We start from the raw sequence: 21455 nt of genomic DNA, 5'->3' as shown, positions 1-21455 counted from the left end.
CAAAAATCTATACACAAATGTTAAAAGCAGCACTATTTACAATAGCCAACAAGTAGAAACAACCCAAATGTCCATCAACAGATGAACAAATGAACAAAATGTGATATATCCATACAATGAAGTATTATTCACTCATAAAAAGGAATGAAGTTCTGATTCATGTCACAATGTGGATGAACAGTGAAAATACTACGTTGAGCAACAGAAGCCAGATAAAAAAAAGGCCACATAGTATATGATTCCATTTATATGAAATGCCTAGAACAGGCAAATCCATGGAAACAGAAAGTAGACTAGTGGTTCCTAGGGCCCTGAAGGACACAGAGATGAAAGAGGGGATAGTGACTGCTAATGGGTACAGGCTTCTTTTGGGGATAAAAACGTTCTGGTATTTGATAGTATTTGATAGAGATGATGAGTGTACAATATCATGGATGCACTAAATGCCAATGAATTTTACACACTTTAAAATGTTTAAATTGGGGGAGTTTTTTAGGTTCTGTGAGTCAACCATCCAGTTCTCACAGAGTCTGAGGCCACAACAAGCCCACCCCACAGGTGGGAACTAAGAACCACCTCCAAGCAAAGGAAAGCTGATGCCTGGTTGTGTGGCCATGTGGTACACACAAGAACCAATCTAGCAATGGGGAACCAAGGCAGAAAGAGGGTAAGGCCTCAGACAACTGGGGTCACACAAACCACCACCATCAGAATACAATTTAAGTCAGGCTCATCGTAGGCTTCATACTGTCTAAAACCAAAACAACACATGCTACGGTTTTACATTAACACATTACTGGGAATGTGCCACCCACCTCAGTCTCACAGGTGTTTTATTCATCTGTCCAAATACCGGCTTAGTTTCTACCAAGAACAAGGGGCTGACTGGGCCCCTGGGACACCCCGGGGCCTCCTCCCTGGAAACCCTGGGAAGATATGCAAGGAGGCAGGTGCATGGGCAGTGGACATCAGGCGGAGAGACACACAGTGAGGTCCCTATCACTCTGAGAGTTGCAGTGATCCCTAGATCACACATGGAATCAAACCATCTACTTTATCCACTGGCTATAGCTGCTATGGACAAATGACACCAAGAGGGAAGTGAGACTGGTCTCTAATCAAAATTATGTTATGTCAGAAAACAAAGTATGGGATATCACAGAGTCAGTACTGAAGTGAAGAAGCACATGCAGGGGTAAGGTGAGCTCCAAGCACTGGGCAGGGAAGCCAGGGGCTCAGAAATAGGAAGGTGCCATCAGCATCGCAGTGCATCAGGTAGAAACCAGAATGCCTGGTTCACCTCAGTTTTCCTCACCTGTGAAATGGGAAATGCTCTGACGGCTCCATGAAGGGTAGCTGTGAGTATTATTATTATTATTGAAAATAAGACTGCTGGAAACGGAAGTTGTTCCACCTGACAGGCCACCAGCCACAGCCCCTTAGCAATTCCAGAATCTCTGCTGAAAGTATTCTGCTTAAATTTAACCACAGTGGCCGCCACCCTTTTGTAACAGAGGACTCCCCTGCCCTGGGTGATGTATGTGATAAAGCTCCCTGAGGAATATATATGCCTGGGTCAAGCCCATTTTTCAAATATTTGATTACGGAAAATTGCAGAAGTAGCAATGCCCTCAGAAGTAGCACAAACAACAGGATTCACAGCGCACATGCACCACCCAGGCTGCAGGTCTTCCATACACTGCTCCTTTCCCCCATACCCCACTAGCTCCTGTGAAGCAAATCCTACACAACATTCATTTATGAATGCACTGGTCAGTATTTGTATCTACAAACCACTACAATTCCGTGACCTGACCTCCAACAATTTAACAAGCATTTCTTAGTCTTTGTCAGAGTCACACTTGGTTGAAATCTATAGGTCCTCCCAAAACCTTTCCTTTCAATCATTTATCTTATTTCCCCACAGTCAGGTTTGCTGGTGGCATCCCCGTGGCATAATGCAACATGCCCCCGATTTACTATAAACTAGATTCTGCAGCCAAAACAAGCACACATCCTTCCAGTAGCACATGTACCCTTCTTGGGTGCAAGGCGGCCACTGAGGATCACTGTCTGGACTCACCATTTCATTAGGTGTCTGAAAACTTATAAACTTCTAATTCCATCATTTCATTTTAATTAGCCAGAATATGTCAATAGCAGCACTGTCCACTAGCCACATGTGGCTATTTAAATAGACTAAAATTAAATAAAATTAAAAGTTGACTTCTTCAAACTATTCCAGGTGCATTGGACAGTGAGGGTACAGAGAGTTCCAGGAAGTTTTGTAGGACAGCACTGATCTTGTTCTCACCCACTGTTTTGTTCCTCGAGAGTTCAGTCCATCGAAAAGAGGATAAATGCTTGTTTCTCTCCCTTTATTTACCAATTTTCAAAATGAGTTGGTTCCCTAGCACCCCCCAAAGAGGACCAGCAAGATTCTTCCTTTCCTTTGAGTACCAATATAAATGAACCTGTTGATTTTTAACACATTTGACACTCCAAATTGGGAATCTGTTCTTATTCATACTCCCCTGTCTCACCCTTAGTAGTCTTACACATGTTCCCAATGCAGATTTAGAATTAAAACATTTTAACTTAAGTGCCTTGATTTTATACTTGCATTTTTCTTTGGTGCTGAAAATTCTGGTTCTTAAAGACATTAATTACTACTTATTTGTTATCTCCTATAATACAGTTGTCCCCACTTATCCACGGTTTTGCTTTCCACGGTTTCAGGTACCTGTGGTCAATCACGGCCCAGGAGCAGATGATTCTCTGACATATCATAAGGTCAACAGTAGCCTAATGCTATGTCACAATGCCTGCGTCATTCACCTCACTTCATCTCATAACACAGGCATTTTATCATCTCACATCATTACAAGGGTGAGTACAGTACTAAGATTTTTGAGAGAGAGGCCAAATTCACACAACTTTTACTATAGCATAGCTATGATTGTTCTACTATTAGTTAGTTATTGTTGTTAATCTCTTATTGTGCCTAACTTATAAACTAAACTTTATCATAGGTCTGCATGTATATAGGAACAAATCACAGTATATATAGGGTTTGATACTATCTGCGGTTTCAGGCATCCCACAGTGGTCTTGGAAAGTGTTCTGGTGGGTAAGGGGGCACTACTGAAACAGTAGTGAGTATTGGTATTATTAACCTAAAACCAAAAATAATTCTTAAAGATAGTTACTGATTTTTTTAAAAAAGTTTTTGCCCTTATGGCATATCTCACTAAAACATTTATAGTCTACTATGTTTAAAAGTTGAGCAAAGGAAATCCTGAAACATTAGTTAAGTCACAACTTGAATCACAACTGACATACACCTAGATTCATATTAATTTCCTTTTGCTTTTTAGGGTTTGCTTCTCTCCACTCGCCTCACAACTTGCCATACTTTTGTTTCATAATTATGTAAAACACCCATCTGGTGCTACACAGAAAAGAAAACCAGAGACATCTCCTGGTAACCCTGTCCTCTCTCATCCCTCCTCCTAGAAATAACCATATTGTTCATTTATGGTTTGTATTTCCATATTTAAAAATAAAATAGAAGCAAATACACATACATCCATGTCCCTCCACCTTTCCTTGGAGAGGTAAGCATACTGTATCTCTTTATCCTCCACCTTGCTTCTTCCACTTCTCATTTCACCCTAGAAATCCCATCACCGTGACATAAGGACGTCCCTTCTTCCTTTGCTCAGGGGGCTTGATGCCATCCCCACCCAGGAGATCCATCCCCATAAGTCTCCAGCCCCAACTGACAAACATCTAAGTCATTTCCAGCTTTGTTACTTCAGAATGTTAGAATGAACATCCTTGTCACAATTCTTATGTTTGACAGTGTATCTTTGTGATACATTTTTCTAGAAGCGGAATTTCTGAAGCAAAGGGTAAACAAATCTCTCTCTGAAGAGCTGTGAGCCTCCAAAAGCAATATATGGCAGTGCTTGATTCCCATCAATAGACTGGTATCCACCTCTGGGGACAAAAGGTCAGAAATGTTGTCTTGAAACTCCAATGAGCATTATTCTTAGTATCAGAAAGACTTGAGCATCTTCTATACCTTTGGTAAGAGCCATCTGCACTCACTTTTTCTGTGAACTGTTTTTCTCTAAGTCACACCCATTTTTAATCCTTAACACCCAACATAAGGCAAAGTCATTCAGCACATGAGCAGTGTGTACCTGCTGAATAAACAGGACCCCTGACAGGCAAAAATTGAGGGGCAGATGCCACATCATTAGCCCAAGCAGGCAGTCTGACCCAAAGTGTGCACACCTACAACTGTGTACAGTGTGGGGCACTGTGTGGGGGCTGTGTGCATATGTCAGGCTCACCAGGAGCCAACCCTCCTCCTGTCTTGCTCCTCTTCTATGCTTACTAAGTCCTGGGTGGCAGAAATGGGGAGACCTGAGGTGACCACAGGCCACGGTTCAACTGAAAGGGGGTGCCGGGCTGGTGTTAAACAGAGAAAACAGAAGGGGTGCCTGGGTGGCTCAGTCAGTTGAGCGTCTGACTTCGGCTTAGGTCATGATCTCATGGTTCATGGGTTCCAGCACCCCCGTCAGGCTCTGTGCTGACAGCTCAGAGCCTGGAGCCTGCTTCAGATTCTGTGTCTCCTTCTCTCACTGCCCCTTGCCTGCTCATGCTCTGTATCTCTCTCTCAAAATAAATAATAAAAACAATTTAAAAAATTAAAAAAAGAAAATACAAAATCAATTTGTTGAAATGACTTACACCCCACAACAAAGAGTACACAAGCTGACATATTTATAAATCCTTAAAAAATAATTACTCAAGGGTATTTTTTTGCCCGTTTGACATTAGCCATCACTATTCACAGACTGTCCTTTCCCATCAAACCCCTTCATGCAATGGCTGTCTTCCCTCCTGGACAGGGAAGGAGGAGGTCTGTTTTTTTCTTTTTCTTTCCTTCTCTCCATCTTTTCTTTCTCTTTCCTTCTTTTCTTTCCCTCTCTTTCTTTTCTTTCTTTCTTTCATCATTCATTCATTCTGCAAGTACTTACTGCTCTGACCATGGTTTTTTTTTTTAACTATTTTTTTTTTTATTTTTTAAATTTTTTTAACGGTTTATTTATTTTTGAGACAGAGAGAGACAGAGCATGAACGGGGGAGGGGCAGAGAGAGAGGGAGACACAGAATCGGAAGCAGGCTCCAGGCTCTGAGCCATCAGCCCAGAGCCCAACGCGGGGCTTGAACTCACGGACCGCGAGATCGTGACCTGAGCTGAAGTCGGACACTTAACCGACTGAGCCACCCAGGCGCCCCTATTTTTTAAATGTTTTATCTTTGAGAGAGAGAATATGAGCGAGGGAGGGGCAGAAAGAGAGGGAGACAGAAGATCAGAAGCCAGCTTTAAGCTGACAGCAGTGAGCCCAATGTGGGGTTTGAACTCAAGAACCATGAGAGTATAACCTGAGCTGAAGTAAGATGCTCAACCAACTGAGCCACCCAGGATCCCCTGACCATGTACTTTTGAGTTAACAAAGGACTAGGCAGAAGCAGGAGCACCTAGCCTAGGACCTCAGAGAACCCTAAGCTAGCCTACTGCCTTCAGACAACAACCGGGACTGCAGGACAAGGGCAGTCACTCACCACACTGGGCTGAGCTTCAGGTGAGACCTTTTCCAGATGTAAAGTTCCATGATTTTTAAATGCTAATGTCTAAAGATAGCCTGATGACAGTCAAGTGCCAGACCCATCCTCTAAGGATGCCCCACTATGCTACCAACACCAGGTAAGAAGCCATTAGGACCAGGTATCAAGCATCATCAACACTGGTGATCCTCAGCTAGCTCTAGGAAACCAGCATAGACTTTAGATCACTTCTTGTCTCCAGAGGGCTCTGAGGGTCTCAGGTAGAGCTAGGGCAGGGGGCGTGTAAAATGGTAGAGCTGCCATGACAACAGTCTGGCAAGTCCTCAAAATGTTCACCAGTTACCATATGATCCAGCAATTCCACTCCTAGGTATATACCCAAAGGAACCAAAAACATATCCACACAAATTGCGTTCACAAATGTTCATAGCAGCACTATTTGCAAATGCCAAAAGGTGGAAACCACCCAAATTTATCCTGATGAATAAATAAGTGGTCCATCCATGTGATGGAATTACTCAGCCATAAAAGCATATGAAGCACTGAATCATGCTACAATGTAGATGAACCTCAAAAACATTACTCTGAGAAAAGCCAGACACACACGTTATATAGTCTATGACTCTGTTGATATAAAATGTCCAGAACAGGCAAATGTATAGAAACAGAAAGCAGATAGATTAGTGGGAGACGGAGGAATAAGGAGATAAGGAATGACAGCTAATGAGGATGGAGTTTCTTTTGGGGGTGATAAGTGTTCTGGAACTAGACAGAGATGATGGTTGCACAACTCTTGAATATACCAAATAAATAAACACTGAATTTTAAATCATAAATCGGTGAACTGTATGGTAAGCAAATTATATCCCGATTGTAAAACAAACAAACAAACAAAACTAAAGCACTGCTAAAGCTTTTGTTAGAACATTCTGGAAATGTTTTCCTGCTAACAGGAATACTTGACCATACTCTTTTTTTTTTTTTTTTTTGCTATATGCAAGTAAGAGCTGAAACCTCACAAAACCAACCCCAACTCTCGTCTTGAAGCAGACAAATCCAGGCAGCCGGTTCTCACCCCATACAGCTATGCTGTTAGAGAGACATGCACCCCTCAGCAAGTCACCTGCTGGCTAGCCTGTAAAAGCAGCTGACCAACTCAGGAGGTCCTCCAAGCTGTCTTAGAGTTCTAAGACAATTCCCAGTTCTACCTTCTTCTCTAGGTAGGTAGTTCTGGGCCGAAACATGGCTGGCCAGACTCTGATGGTAACAAGATAAAAATTCCACCCAGGTCTCAGGCTCTGCCCTGCTGGGTCCTTTCAGCCCTTGAGAGTCCTAAGCAAGGGGTGAGGCCGGCTCAGTTTCCTCACAGGTGTGAGTTGGGGTAAGGGCAACCAGTTCCAAGCACCAGTGCAGGGCCCTGCACTACCGACAGTGGTGAGGGAAAAATTCTACTCATTTTGGTTAGTGTTGGGAAATCACAAAAGTGGCCAGAGGGCAAAGGCCACCTGGCTAGGATTAATTATCCTCTTCCTGATCTTCCCAGGAAGGTTTATCCCATTTAGGCCTGGGCTTTTCAAGTGAGTGAACCCTGAGATAGGAGGGGTGAGCAAACAGCCTCCCTGGAAGCAACAGGCAGGGCCTGGGTGATCCTGTGGTGACAGCCCAGTACACAATTCTGGAGGAACTTGACTCTCTATTTCCTCTAGGAGGTAGCTGTAAGCTTCTGAAGCAGTGCTCAGTTTCAAATGTCCAAGGAGCTGAATGAGGTTCACTGGACAAGTCAGAGCCTTCATTCCAGACACCAGACCTCAACCACTCACCTGGCTTCTGGGCATGGGATGCTGGTCCTACCAGCTGGCCATGGCGGCAGCTACGTCAAAAGGCAACTTGTGTCGACGTGCTGACCAACCTAAAAAAAGGACAGAAAAAGAAATACTGAGTTTCCAAGGTAAGTTTCTGGAATGTATAGACAATTTTCAATGTCTCTGACCCCTGGAATTAGTAAAAATTTAGATTAAAGTAAAATTTAGATTTCAGAGCTCTGCCTCTACTAAGGGAGGCAGGCTGAGGAAATAAATTTCAATCACTCTCTGACCTATGACCTGATGCAGTGCTAACCAATAAACACTAGCATCCCAGACACTGACTTCAGCAATATGGACACAGATATGAGGTGGTAACATGCAGCCACACACCAACATACTGAACACACAGAAAATGGCTCAACATTTCAGTTATGACAGTAATAACATTAATAGCAGAAACAGTAATACTTAGAATTTAACAGGTGCTTAGTAGCAAATTCCAGTTACTATGCTAAAACTCTGTATCTCTTTGAATCCCCAGGACAACCTTGGGGTTACATGATCATCCCCATTTTCAGATAAGTGATCTAATGTGTCTAATATTCAGGAATTTGCCCAGGGTCACCCAGGTCTCCCTCTACAGACATGACTTCTTTGCTCCCCGGTCCACACACCAGGGAAACCACTCACCATTCCAGGCAGTGCAGGGTTTGCCCTCAAGAAGCTGAGGGTGCAGTGTGCCTGGGGCCCAGGCAGACTTTACCTCCATAGGGCAACTCGAAGTTTTACCCCAGGGATCATCTCCACAGGGATTACAAAACTGCCCAGGGAGGAAGGAAGTACCTGTTTTACAGACAGGAAAATTAAGGAACAAGAATGTTCAGAGACAGTGTGGCTCCAGGACTTCTCCCTCCTTTATGACATCAGACACGCAGGGCTCCAGGCGCAGAGGCTAAACCTAGAGAACCAGCCAAATCCCAGACTCCTAGGCAGGGCTATCAGTTGTAGCTTGCCGAATATTGTCAGTATCACCTCTGTTGTCATTCTTTGAGCCCACATGACTACCAGGAGGCCTGGCTCTAATATGAAACCTTTATTTTTAAACTGGGTTCACAACAATTCACAGTTCATGGATAGCAAGAAACACTCCCATGGGAGAACTTGCAAAATAAGCAAATATCAATGAACTCTATGCAAAGACCTTTGGGCACCAAGGAGCACACATGGCATCCTCCTCAGTGAGGCCCAGGGCCAGATGTAGCCACCACCAGGGCTAGTTCCTGGGGAGGGGAGCCCTTTCTGCCACTCCTTTTTGGCCCCATTCAGGCCAAAAAACACAGTGGACACCATTAATCCTAGTTCTTTCATATCTCTTGAACCATGGCCTCACTCTGCCATGGAGGGGGAAGCCCAGAAGGAGAGGCTTTCTGAGCACCTACCCTCTTCAGAAACAAAGTCAATACACACAAGTCAGCAGTATTTCCACACAGATTTTTAAAAATCCATTTACAATAGCATATATATGAAATACTTAAGGATAAATTTAATTTTTAAAAAGATGTTCAGGGTGCCTGGGTGGCTCAGTTGGTTGAGTGTCCGACTTTGGCTCAGGTCATGGTATCACAATTAGTGAGTTCAAGCCCTGTGTCAGGCTCTGTACTGACAGTTCAGTCTGGAACCTGCTTTGGATTCTGTGTCTCCCTCTCTCTCTGCCCCTCCCCCACTCGTGCCCTGCCTCCCTCCTTCCCTCTCTCTCAAAATAAGCATTAAAAAAAATATATGTTCGGGGCGCCTGGGTGGCGCAGTCGGTTAAGCGTCCGACTTCAGCCAGGTCACGATCTCGCGGTCTGGGAGTTCGAGCCCCGCGTCAGGCTCTGGGCTGATGGCTCAGAGCCTGGAGCCTGTTTCCGATTCTGTGTCTCCCTCTCTCTCTGCCCCTCCCCCGTTCATGCTCTGTCTCTCTCTGTCCCAAAAATAAATAAACATTGAAAAAAAATTAAAAAAAAAAATATATGTTCAAGACGTATCAAGTAGAACCACAATAACACATCACTGAGAGAAATAAAACATAAAGGAAGATATGCCTTGTCCATGGATCAGAAGATATCAATTATCTCCCAAACTGATCCACAGATTCAATGCAGATCCAATCAAAAACTCCCAACATGTTTCTTTTTTTGGTAGAAAAAACAATCTGATTCTAAAATGTATACGGAAATGCAAAGGAACTAGAATAGTGAAAACTGAAAAAGGCAAACAAATTTGCAGGACTTATCCTACCTGATTTCAAGATTTATCATAAAACTACAATAACCAAGACAGTGTGATAAAGACAGACAAGAGATGGAATAGAATACACCCATGCACGTGTGTACAACTGATTTTTGACAAAGATCCAGTATCCTACTCTGCCAAGACTGCAAGACCACAAGACACACTGGACAAAATTTTCCTGGAGGGTTAACCCAGCAAGGAAGAAGGCCTTCTTAATATGTTATCACAACACACACAATGCGTGGATGGAATGCAATGTGCAAGAAATTTTAAGGTAAACTCAGACTTTCATACTCAAACATGGCTTTTCCCCATCTCAGCTCATGACAGATCCAGTCTTTCGGCTGCTCAGATTAAAACCTTGGGCTGCCCTCTTGATAAGACTACCCCACCTTCCAGTCCATCAGGAAATCCTTTTGTTTCTGCCATTAAACACATTTGGAGTCCAACAGCTTCTCACACCTCCAGTGGACACCATGTTTGGCATTTGCCTAGAGTGAAGCCCTACCGTCTCCTGGCCTGAGGCATGCCTCCTGCTATCCTACCCTAGCCATGCTGGCTTCCCGGCCACACCTCCAACACACCAGGAACTCTCCCTCCCTTTTTATGTTTTAAACAAAATTCCAGATACTTTATCATTTTAACAATCACTTCTCCAACTGGCATCCCAAATTGAAAACGATCTTTGAAAACATAACTACCATACAATAATCCCTAAATGTCAGCAAAAGTCCAGTTCATATTCAGCTTCACACAATTTCTCAGAAATGTCTGTATACGGCCTCTTACAACAGTAGCTGTTCGAGTTTTTAATACTATACCTGCTCCCTCAGCCTCAATCACTCTCATGCCCAGATGGCAGACCCTTCCATGCCCTCCCCCATGTTACCGCTCAAAATGTCTCCTTTGCAGAGGTCCACCCTGCTCCTTCTCTCCCACAGGCCTGACCTCTCTGCATATTCCATATAATGTGGTACTGTATGGACTTTCTCACCCAATAAGAACATAAATGCCACAAGTAAAGGGGTGTCTTGTCTGCCTGATGTGATTGTATTTCAAACACCTAGAACAGTGTCGGACACACACCAGTGCTTGATAAATATTTATGGAATGAATGAGCTGGGATGATTTAACACTGAAGGAGAAGGAACCTATCTGAGAAGCCCACACAGCAGCAGCCCCTCCATACAATTAGTGCAAAATTCACAAAGGAGCTGAAACCAAGCAGAGATCACTTAGCACCATCAGAACTAGGGACATTTCTCTAAAATAAACTGTAGTTGCTTTTTACTGATATATCATGTGGACTATTTTGCCATCTACCCGCACTGGCTGGATTTAGAGAGCTTTTACTGTTTTTATTTCCAACCCATACATTTAAAATAGTATCAAGTAACCCTTAAGTACACAATTACCAACTCATAAGAGACTCTTCCACTCCCTTGATAAATGATTATGGCTTGGCTTTGACCCCACACCTGGGTACTGTGGCGCGTGTGCGTGCGTGCATGCGCGCGCGCGCGTACACACACACACACACACACACACACACACACACACACACACACACACACACACACACACACACACACTGCAACCCACCCAAACACAATGATTTCCTAGTCTAAAGGAGATCATACTTGGTAAGAAGGCAGTCATAGTAATTTACATGAAATCAAGTCACTGCACTTTGGGCAACAGAAGTCCTTTGTTGCCATTTCATCCTCTCTAGCTTAGACAAGTGAGATTGGCTCCCTTTAAACTTGAGGGGAGGAGCACTGGGCAAAACCTGGCTGCTATCTGGGGAACTCCAGTTCTGAGGATACACTCGGGTTGCAGCACCCATGGTCAGCACAGGGATGAGTCTCTGGGGCCATAGGCATCTGACGGGGAAGCCTAAGCTCTCCAAGGCACCCCTGGAGGGCCCCATCATCCCTTCTGAGGCCCTGCTCTATAGAAGCTGCACACCTCTGGTCTCCTTCTACCACCATCTGCACTCACCAAACAACTGTGCTGTGTAAAAATTTTTCAACTGTGTCTATAACTAAACATTTACCACCCTGGCTCTAATCCAGTCCTGGAAACATGACATAAGGCCAAAAAACTCCAAGAAGGAACCCAACAATATCCCTCACCTTCTCCCACCTCTAAGTCCACTAAGTCTACTAGCTCCATGAAAACTGAGTGCCCCTGAAGAATTACCTAGACCCTGTCTGGCAAAGGTCTTAGTGACTGCACCACCAAATTGTCAAGGAGGGGACTCCCTGGCCAGCCCTATCAGAAAGGGAGAAACTGAGGCAGCACAGTAGTAAAGCATCTCAAGGAAGCCTAGAGGTCACACCATGTGCTGGCTGGTTCCATGTGCTGGCTGGCTGGAGAATGATTAACTTGGGCCGAAGATTCCATTTTCTAATCCAGGGTCGGCAAACTTCCCTAAGTTGTCCTGGTGAACGGTATTCCTGGAACACAGCCACACCCACCGGAATATGCACTGTGTACAGCTGCTTCCACCCATAAGGCAGAACTGAGTAATAGAAACAGAGACAGTACAGCCCCAGAGGCTGAAAACATGGACTACCTGGTTCTTGAAAGCAGGAGGAAACTGCAGCCCTGGCAGGCTGTGCTGAGTATCAAAGGGACAGAGGTGACCCAGACACAGTGGCACAACCACGACAAAAAGTCAGGGCACAGGCACACCAAGGAGATGCTCCAGCTCTGTATCAGCCCCAGGGTACAAAGCAGTACCTACTCTCTCCAAAGCATGGAGCCTCATTAACCCTATGTCCCCATGGACTAGGGGCGGGGGCGGGGAGAATGACTTGGCATACTAGAGAGGCAAAGAACCAGCCCCATGAGGGCCAAGGAGCCAACGGTAAGGCCAGCTACACAGGCCCATCCTTGGCAACCAGAACTGGCCTCTCTCCGCTGTCAAGGGGAGAAGGCATCCACTGGGGTAACAGCCAGTTTGTGCCCTCCAAGCCCCTGATCTATCCCTGCCCTCCTTCCCTTGGCCACGGTAACCATGGCCTCACTGAGGGGTGATGGGTCATCCAACTCCTCACACTGTGCCAGTGCACAGTGCAGCCTTTCCTAAGGCCCTCAATACCCCCCAATGCTTGTAACATCTTACCGTGACCTTTGAGGCCCTTCCTGCTTTAGGCCGAAGTGACTCTATGAAGTCATCTGGCATGCATGTATATATGTGTACACACACACACCACATTCTTGGCTCTGACCACACTGGCCTTGTCTCAATTCTTCATACCACCACATCTTGCCTCCACCACTGGGCCTTTACACATAGTGTTCCCACCACTGGGAAACCCCTTCCCTCCTCCCACTCATCCTTCAAAACTCAAGCACCTGTTACTCAAGCATGCTCTCCCTAATCAGTCCCTCCCCATTCCCCCTTCTATTACTGAGGACTACAGCCCCACCACTTGGCACAGCTGATCTTGACATTTGACATACAGCATCCCATTAGGTTCTCTTCCCCAAACACTCTTGAGAAAGACTCTTATTCACCTCTTTATCCAATTCCTAATGAAGCACACAGGAGGAAATAGCATCCTCCATGAGTTATAAATACTCAAAACATCATAGACTAGAGGCAAAAACATAGCAACATAAATATAAACCCTACCCTTAATTAGAATAGCAAGTCAACACCAGGAAGAAGCAACATGGAGATAGGCAAGGCCACAGTACCACACTTCCCCTCTGGGAAGCTCTCCCCACCTCCCTTACACTACTATTTGGAGAAAGGCAAAGAGCCTGAAGAAAGGCACTCAGAGGTTCCAGAGGCCTCTACGGCCTTATATCTGGGAAGGCCTCCTCTGCCACTGCTGAGAAGTATGAGTTACCCCAGCATCTACGCACCCACATCTTGTACTCCCCTTCTCCTTTCCTAACCTATCCTAAAACAGCCAGCACAGTCCTTCCAACAGATCTCCTTCCTCTCCAAGGCTTGGCTCCAACATACCCCTTTACCCTGGGCACTCCAGGAATCCCTCCCTTTCACACCACCAAAACCATCCTGAATGTTATAGCACATCCTCCTGATGAATCATGACTAGCTGCAGGAGCCCACCTGACCCTTGGGCAGACCATGCTGAGGATCAAATGACAGGCCCTGGCACTAGGCAGGCTCTCAGAAGTAACTAGTTCTCACTTTGACTAGTATGATTAATGTTGTCCCTCAAAATATTTCAACTCCTATCTAGAGTTTCCACACTCACCCCCCAGCAGCTGCCCTGGCAAGTCCACAAAGATCATCAAAACTTTAGGGGTGCCTGGGTGGCTCAGTTAAGCATCTGACTTCACCTCAGGTCATGATCTCAAGGTTAGTGAGTTCGAGCCCCGCACTGGGCTCTCTGTTGTCAGTGCAGAGCCCACTTCAAATCCTCTGTCCCCCTCTTTCTCTGCCCCTCCCCAGCTTGCACGTGCTCTCTCTCAAAAATAAACAAACACTGAAAGGTTCAAAACTTTAGGGGCGCCTGGGTGGCTCAGTCGGTTGAGCGTCCGACTTCAGTTCAGGTCATGATCTCACAGCTCATGGGGTCGAGCCCCGCGTTGGGCTCTGTGCTGACAGCTCAGAGCCTGGAGCCTGCTTCAGATTCTGTGTCTCCCTCTCTCTCTGCCCCTCCCCTGCTCATGCTCTGTCTCTCCTCTCTCTCAAAAATAAAGATTAAAAAAAATTTTTTTAAAGGTTCAAAACTCCCATATTTTAAATGCTCAGGAATCAGAGGCACCTGGCTGGCTCCGTCAGAAGAGCAGGCAACTCTTTATCTTGGGGTCCTGAATCTAAGCCCCAAGTTGGGTACAGAGATGACATAAATAAATAAACTTAAAAAATAAAAATAAAAAGCTCAGGAATCAAATGTCTCCATCTATCTATCTAGACAGGTCTGAAACTTTGGGAAGTATCTTAAGTGTTAGTGTTTATCACTGCGGCTGCTTGAAAGGACATCTTGAAGAAGAAAATGTCACAAGAACAAAAGAGATAACTTCTTTGTTAACAATGAGGACCTAAGAATTGGTGTCTCCCATTCTGTGTACATGCACCAATATGTGCTATATTAAGGAAATTCTCTGAAAAATAGCCATAGGAAAACAAGGAATACCTTCTATCTCTAAGCCAAGCACTGGAGCAGAAAAGACCTCAGATTGTTTCTGGACTCTGTTCTCTTAAGTCCCCTGCAGACTCCAAGAGTCCTGTGTCACCCCAGACAGCTGGAGAAAATGCATCCAGGCCCCATCCCTATGGGGACCAAAGAACACCTACAGAATCTCTGCTCCAGCACTCCCAAGATGATGCTACAATGGGCCTTCTAGAACCACACATCTATTTTTTTTTTCTTTAACCTCATAACATCCAGCACAAGCTAGGCCATCAAAATATGAGTGCCTTTGTTCCTTTCTCCCTAAGCTAACTCTTGGGAGGGTAAAACACATGCTCATAAGGATGCAGGATATTTCTGAATTCAGAAAGGTTCCATTTTTCCTTACTGTACTAAAATATAGGTAACATAAAATTTACCATCTTAACCATTAAATGTACAGTTCAGTGGTGTTAAGTCCATTCACACTGTTGGGCAACTATCACCAGCACCATCCATTTCCAGAACTTTGTCACCTTGCAAAACTGAATTTCTGTCACCAGTTAAACACTAACTCCCCATTACCACCACACCAGCCCCTAGCATCCACCATTCTACTCTTCTAGCTCCATGAATTTGACTGCTCTAGTGACCTCATATAAGTGGAATCATACGGTATTTGTCTTTTTGTGTCTGGCTTATTTCATTCAGCACAATGTCTCTTAAAGTAAAACCACACAGATTATTTTAACCCTTTGGGGCCAATGTGTGTACAGAAAAAAGCCCAAGGGCCTGGTATACCTATAGCTAAAAATGACTCTAACACCCTGATTCCCAGACTAGGCATGTACCTGACATCCTCCACTATCAATCCTGCCTTCCACTCGCCAAACTATATACAAAATGGCACTGGAAAAACTTAGAATGGTAAGGTTAGAGCAGTGGTAAACATTATGCCTCAGATGGACTTTAAGTATGCTTAGGTCACCTCAGCTCTGACTTCCCAATGTACCCCATCTCCCTGAGATACAGCTTTCCCAGCCCCATCTCATAGCTATGAACCAAGACAATCAAGAAATGCCTCGTGAGTGAATGGTAAAAATGACTAGCTCATCTTGGATATAAGCATTCCTTAAAATGGAAGCCAGAAGACATAGCAGCCCAACTCAAACATATTCCCTGGAGCACCTGGGCTAGATGTGGGAACACTTACACAGGCCACCAGGGGTGCAAGCTCCTGACACAAAAAACTCTACACAAGAGAGACCCACACAACTAGCCCAAAGAGCTTAACCACCAATCATCATCACCAAAAAGGAAAACACTGTATCCCCCCTCAAGTTCTGAGCACCAAGCTCCCCTATCTTGTGGGGCAGAGCCAGGCCCAGGGGATTCACCACTGACATCTAACATCCTGTGTGGCTCAGTAGTTGAGTGTCCAACTTTGGCTCAGGTCACAATCTCACGGTTCTTGAGTCTGAGCCCCACATCAGACTCGCTGCTATCAGCACAAAGCCCACTGCAAATCCTCTGTTCCCTCTCTCTGCCCCTACCCCTGCTTGTACACTCTCAAAAATATTTAAAACAAAAAACAAAAAACCCAGTAACCTCAAGTAACCCCAACATGAGGTATCCAACTCACACAGAGGGAGGGCATTTCATTGCCTATCATTTCAAATAGGAATACCCAGAGCACCCCAATTATCTCTTGGTCAACTGCTCCAGAATGAATTAAGACTAAGAGCAAAAAATTACTGTCTGGGGTTCCCCACCTAGTACCTCTGCCTACGGCAAGCAGGCAGTCAGTCTCCTTTGAAAACACATATATCCCTGTGTGAACTATGACTAAAACATGCAAAGAATCCTCTTGAGATGACAAAGAGTGGTCCTGAGTCTCCAGGATCAGTCAAGACAGAAACATTTGGGAGTGAGGATCACAAAAAGCCCCACCTGCAGAAGACATCAGCTCCATCTATGAGGTGGCCAACAGAAAGTTCTAATGGCAGCCAGCCTTGTTCCCAAGAATGTACCATCCAGGCTGCCTCCATGTCTTACACACCAGCATCTCAATCAGCTGTATTAACTTTATAGCTGGCTAAAGGGTTATGTTTATTTTCACGTCAAGAAATAAAACCTCCAGCTATTCTGCTATTCTATTATTTTTTATTTATTTTGAGAGAGAGAGAGAGAAGGAGGGAGGAAGGAACGGAGGGGGAGAGGGAACATGGGGGAGGGGCAGAGAGAGAGAATCCTAAACAGACTGTAAGCACAGACACAGGGCTCAATCTCACAAACCCTGACATCATGACCTGAGCCGAAATCAAGAATCAGACACTTACCCAAATGAGCCACCCAGGCATCCCCCAGCTATTCTATTCTAATGGCAAGTTTTCTTGAGTTTGTTTTTTATTTTTTTTAATGTTTCTTTATTTTTAGAGAGAGAGACAGAGAGAGAAAGACAGAGCATGAGCAGGGGAGGGGCAGAGAGAGAGGGAGACACAGAATCCAAAGCAGGCTCCAGGCTCTGAGCTGTCAGCACAGAGCCTGACATGGGGCTTGAACCCACAAACCAAACCATGAGATGATGACCTGAGCTGAAGTCAATTAATTACCAGACTGAGCCACCCAAGCAGCCCTCTTGAGTTTGTTTTTAAAGAAGCAACACGTTACTTATCACAAAGGCAACCTCCTGGAAGAATCCTTCCACCAATGGACAAAGTTATCTTCCACTACCACTAAGGCATTCTGGGCCCTAGCTACAGGTACCATGTGCTCCCTCATCCAGGTCTGGGTGGCCTGGAGCCTACATGCGCCAAGCTAGCAGGAGCAAAGCCACCAGCTGAGCACCTTCTCCAAGCTGTGAAGACAGCCCCTAAGTCAACAGCCCACTCACTCTCTCATTTGGTGATCCTAACACAGGCACCAACCCTGATCTGCATATTCACGAGCAGCGCAAGACCAGCAAATTAAACCAAGTCTCTCTAAGGAACAGCATAAAGGCTATCTCTCCTGAGTTAACATCCCCAACAAACCATCTTCCAATAGGCGGTCCTGATGAATAAGCCGCTACACTAGTACATCTGAAAACTAATACAACATTATGTGCCAACCTTTTTCAAATTTAAGGGGAGGCGGGGTAGGAAGGGCAGCCAGACTGGCACAATCACCTAATCTTCTGCAAGTACTCCCCAAAAGCTTAAGAACCGTATCTTATTTTTCAGAATATTGTTCTTTGGAAGGGTGAAGGGAATACTTTTGTTTTTCAAGAGCAGGATTCTAAAGATGGCTCCATTGTATAAAAATGAAAACCTGAGCCTAGAAGAAAAGAACTTCACAATCCTGAAATCCAAACAAAATCTACCCACAGTAGTCATGTAACTTTTCTTTGAAAGGTCCAGGACAAGACGAACTATTTTGGTCAGTTACCAGAAGCTGGTAAGATAGCAGAAATCTCACTAAAGAAATGTAAGTGGGGGAGGATCTCCAGTTTTCACCTCTAAACCCCACCCCACTTCCAGCCACCTTCTCACTGTTGAGGAAAGAATCCACCAGCCATCCTACTATATCTGGATGGATTTGGAACCTCAGGTGGCCTTTGCCACCTTGATTCCCAAGAAGGGTACCATCTTCCAGGCTGGCAATGGGAGACCAGGAAGGAGTGATTCAGGTCTATTTAAGCTAGTAGTTTCCAGACCACTAAAGGGTCTACCTAGATCCAAATCCAGAGGGGCTAGTGAGTACCCAGGCAGGCAGCAGAGTTAGTGTCGTCCACCCACAAACCTTCCAGATCCCCCGAGCCGAGATTCAGGCAGGAGAGTAGACTTGATAGAATTCTAGAAATCCAGTCTGACACTAGGTCTTCAAATACAAAACAAACTACAACCATCTGACCAACCAAGCTTCCCTAAGTAGCAGAATTGTTTCTTTGACCATCAAGGCCCAGGTCAAATAGTCAATACCATCTGGTAACTTCTCAGAAGTGGCTGGAACTGTCCACCAACCACACCATGGCATTGATAGCCCTGACTGAAGCCACACAGCTAGCCCAGAAGTCCTGAGGCCTTGCCACAAGGTCCAGGCCAATGAAATGATCCTTGGCCCCAGATGCTTCATCACTGCTACACATTCTGACGATGTACCACAGCAATCACAAAAATCACAAGACTGACTAAAACGCTGCAAAGTGAGAAGGGATAAACTATAACGACGGCAACATCTATCAGTAAAAAGTGGCTTACACTACCCACACCAATTAAGAACAAATGGGGGGGGGGGTGCGGCGCCTGGGTGACTCAGTCGGTTGAGCGTCCGACTTCGGCTCAGGTCATGATCTCACAGTTGATGAGTTCGAGCCCCACATCAGGCTCCGTGATGACAGCTCAGAGTCTGAAGCCTGCTTTGGACTCTGTGTGTGTGTCTCTCTCTGCCCTTCCCCTGCTCATACTCTGTCTCTGTCTCAAAAATAAAATAAACATTAAAAAAATTAAAAAAAAAACAAAAAACAAATTAGGAAATGATGTCAACAGATGCTACACCTTCCTGACAATGTATCCAACAAAAGTATAAGAGGATGTCAGGAACAAAGGGGATCCCCAAGGAGGATGTTCACAGAACCATCAACTGTCCTCACCGTCACCAGCCCTAAGGGTAAACTGAGGCTAAGATGGAGGTGAGGATGGGCTACACCTGGCTTCTCTCAATCATCAGAGCTCACCAGTGGACTGCATGGACACTTCCCATCACTTATCCTCACAGAAGGGTCGTGACAATGAGGAAGAGAAGGGACGAAGTGGACATAGGGCCCCACTTGCTAGTTCTCCTGACATGACTGGCATCTAAAGGAGAAGGAAGGAAACTGCACTGAAGATCAGACACCTGGAGAACCCTGCTCCAAGAGGAGCAAAGCAGCCAAGGCCAAACTGCCCCCACAAAAGCACAGTTCTTAAGAATAGTTAAGGGCCTACCTCCCAAGGTGCAATGGTGAGGAGACCAGAGTCTTACAATTTACTTGCTGCTTCTGTCTCCAGTCAGAGTATTCCTTGCTGGTAAGAAGTTTTAGTACTAAAACTCTGAGGTATTAAGAGGTACAATGCAAATGTCACATGAAATCTCTGCCTTAAAAGGCATAAAGAAATCTGCAAACACCACACAGGCTCAAATTGTGCCCTCACTGGGACATTGCCTACACCTGAGACTAACCCCAGAGTAAGCTGGAGGCCCCACAAAAGGCAGAACTCTGCCACACAAAGTCCATGTCAAACATGGACTGGTGTGTCTTTCTTCCATTTGCACATGCCAGAGTAACCGCACATGTTAGGCTCTATTCCAGCAAGCAGGACCAGCAGACACAAACATATGCACGTATATGGCCACCCTAAACACACATGTACAAGTACACATGCACATATGCATACATACACCCAGGATCAGCACATGTGCACACAAAGGACCAATACACTTAGGCCACCATACTGGGCCAACAAACTTTGTCCTCCAGGCAAAGGCATCAATTGTTGAAAACATAGACCACACATCCCCAAGAAATACTGTCCTAAGCTGGGCCAGGTCCAAAGTGACCTACAACGTCCACCTCACTCCAGTGTCTCTGAAGCACAGTCTTGCCAAGACAATCCAACCCCCAAGCAAGACATTCCCTGGTAAGTCAGGGTCCCAGGCCATCAGCCTCCCTGTAAAGGATGTTGCAAGGCCAGCAAAGGTACAAAGGGGCAGGTCTACAAGGGCGGTGGTATTCACTTACCCAAGTCTTTACTGTGTCAGCCTTGCAGCGGACCCTCCTGCCTCCACCAAGGCCCACTCTACTGCCCTGCTCTGCCTCCAGCTGCTTCACACAGACCCAGGTACTATCAAACCATTCAGCACCAAGATCCAGCCTGAGACCCAGGCCCTGCAGATCTGTCCCCAAGACCACAGTGACTCTACTGTCCCCATGGTCCAGGCCTCCTCCTGAGGTTTAGGCAGGTGAGGGCCTAACTCTTCATTGAGAAAGTGACCATTAGGCACACAGAATCAAAGTGCTACAGAAAAGCCCACTGACAACAACTTCTGAGACATGGAGAGAATCACCTTTAACATACTGACAAGAGATTTTATTACTAAAGGAGAAAAGAAAAGTATAATAGTGGCTAACGGGGCACCTGGGTGGCTCAGTCAGTTGAGTGTCCGACTTCAGCTCAGGTCATGATCTCACGGTCCATGAGTTCGAGCCCCACATCAGGCTCTGTGCTGTCAGTTCAGAGCCTGGAGCCTGTTTCGGATTCTGTGTCTCCCTCTCTCTCTGGCCCTCCCCCACTCATGCTCGGTCTCTCAAAAAATGAATAAATGTTAAAAAAAATTTTTTAAAAATAAAAGTGGCTAACAATTATTGAATTCTTGGGGCACGTGGGTGGCACAGTCGGTTAAGTGTCCGACTTTGGCTCAGGTCATAATCTCACAGTCTGTGAGTTCGAGCCCCGCATCAGGCTCTGCACTGACATTGCAGAGTCTGGAGCCTGCTTCAGATTCTGTCTCCCTCTCTCTCTGCCCCTCCTCTGCTCACACTCTCTCAAAAATAAATAAACATTAAAAAAAATTTAAAAAAAACAATTATTGAATTCTTTATTTGATGCAGAGTGCC

The 21455-nt window shown here is 45.3% G+C and overlaps 1 protein-coding gene across 4 annotated transcripts in view; it reads right to left on the bottom strand.

Moving 5' to 3' along the window:
• Window positions 1–21455, bottom strand: part of GATAD2A (GATA zinc finger domain containing 2A) — a 104949-nt gene that overhangs the window by 54918 nt on the left and 28576 nt on the right. For 3 of the 4 annotated variants that reach the window (XM_023247858.2, XM_023247857.2, XM_019820232.3), the window contains exon 2: window positions 7464–7552. In XM_023247858.2, the coding sequence (XP_023103626.1) occupies window positions 7464–7478 (15 nt within the window). In that variant the 5' untranslated portion in view covers window positions 7479–7552. Of the gene's footprint in view, window positions 1–7463; window positions 7553–14845; window positions 14989–21455 lie in introns of those variants that run through there. The other variant, XM_006928662.5, reaches the window with a different exon arrangement.

The sequence above is a fragment of the Felis catus genome, chromosome A2, assembly GCF_018350175.1.
Source record: "Felis catus isolate Fca126 chromosome A2, F.catus_Fca126_mat1.0, whole genome shotgun sequence".
In the NCBI taxonomy this organism is placed as follows: domain Eukaryota; kingdom Metazoa; phylum Chordata; class Mammalia; order Carnivora; family Felidae; genus Felis; species Felis catus.
This window is presented reverse-complemented; position numbering and strand designations above follow the sequence as displayed.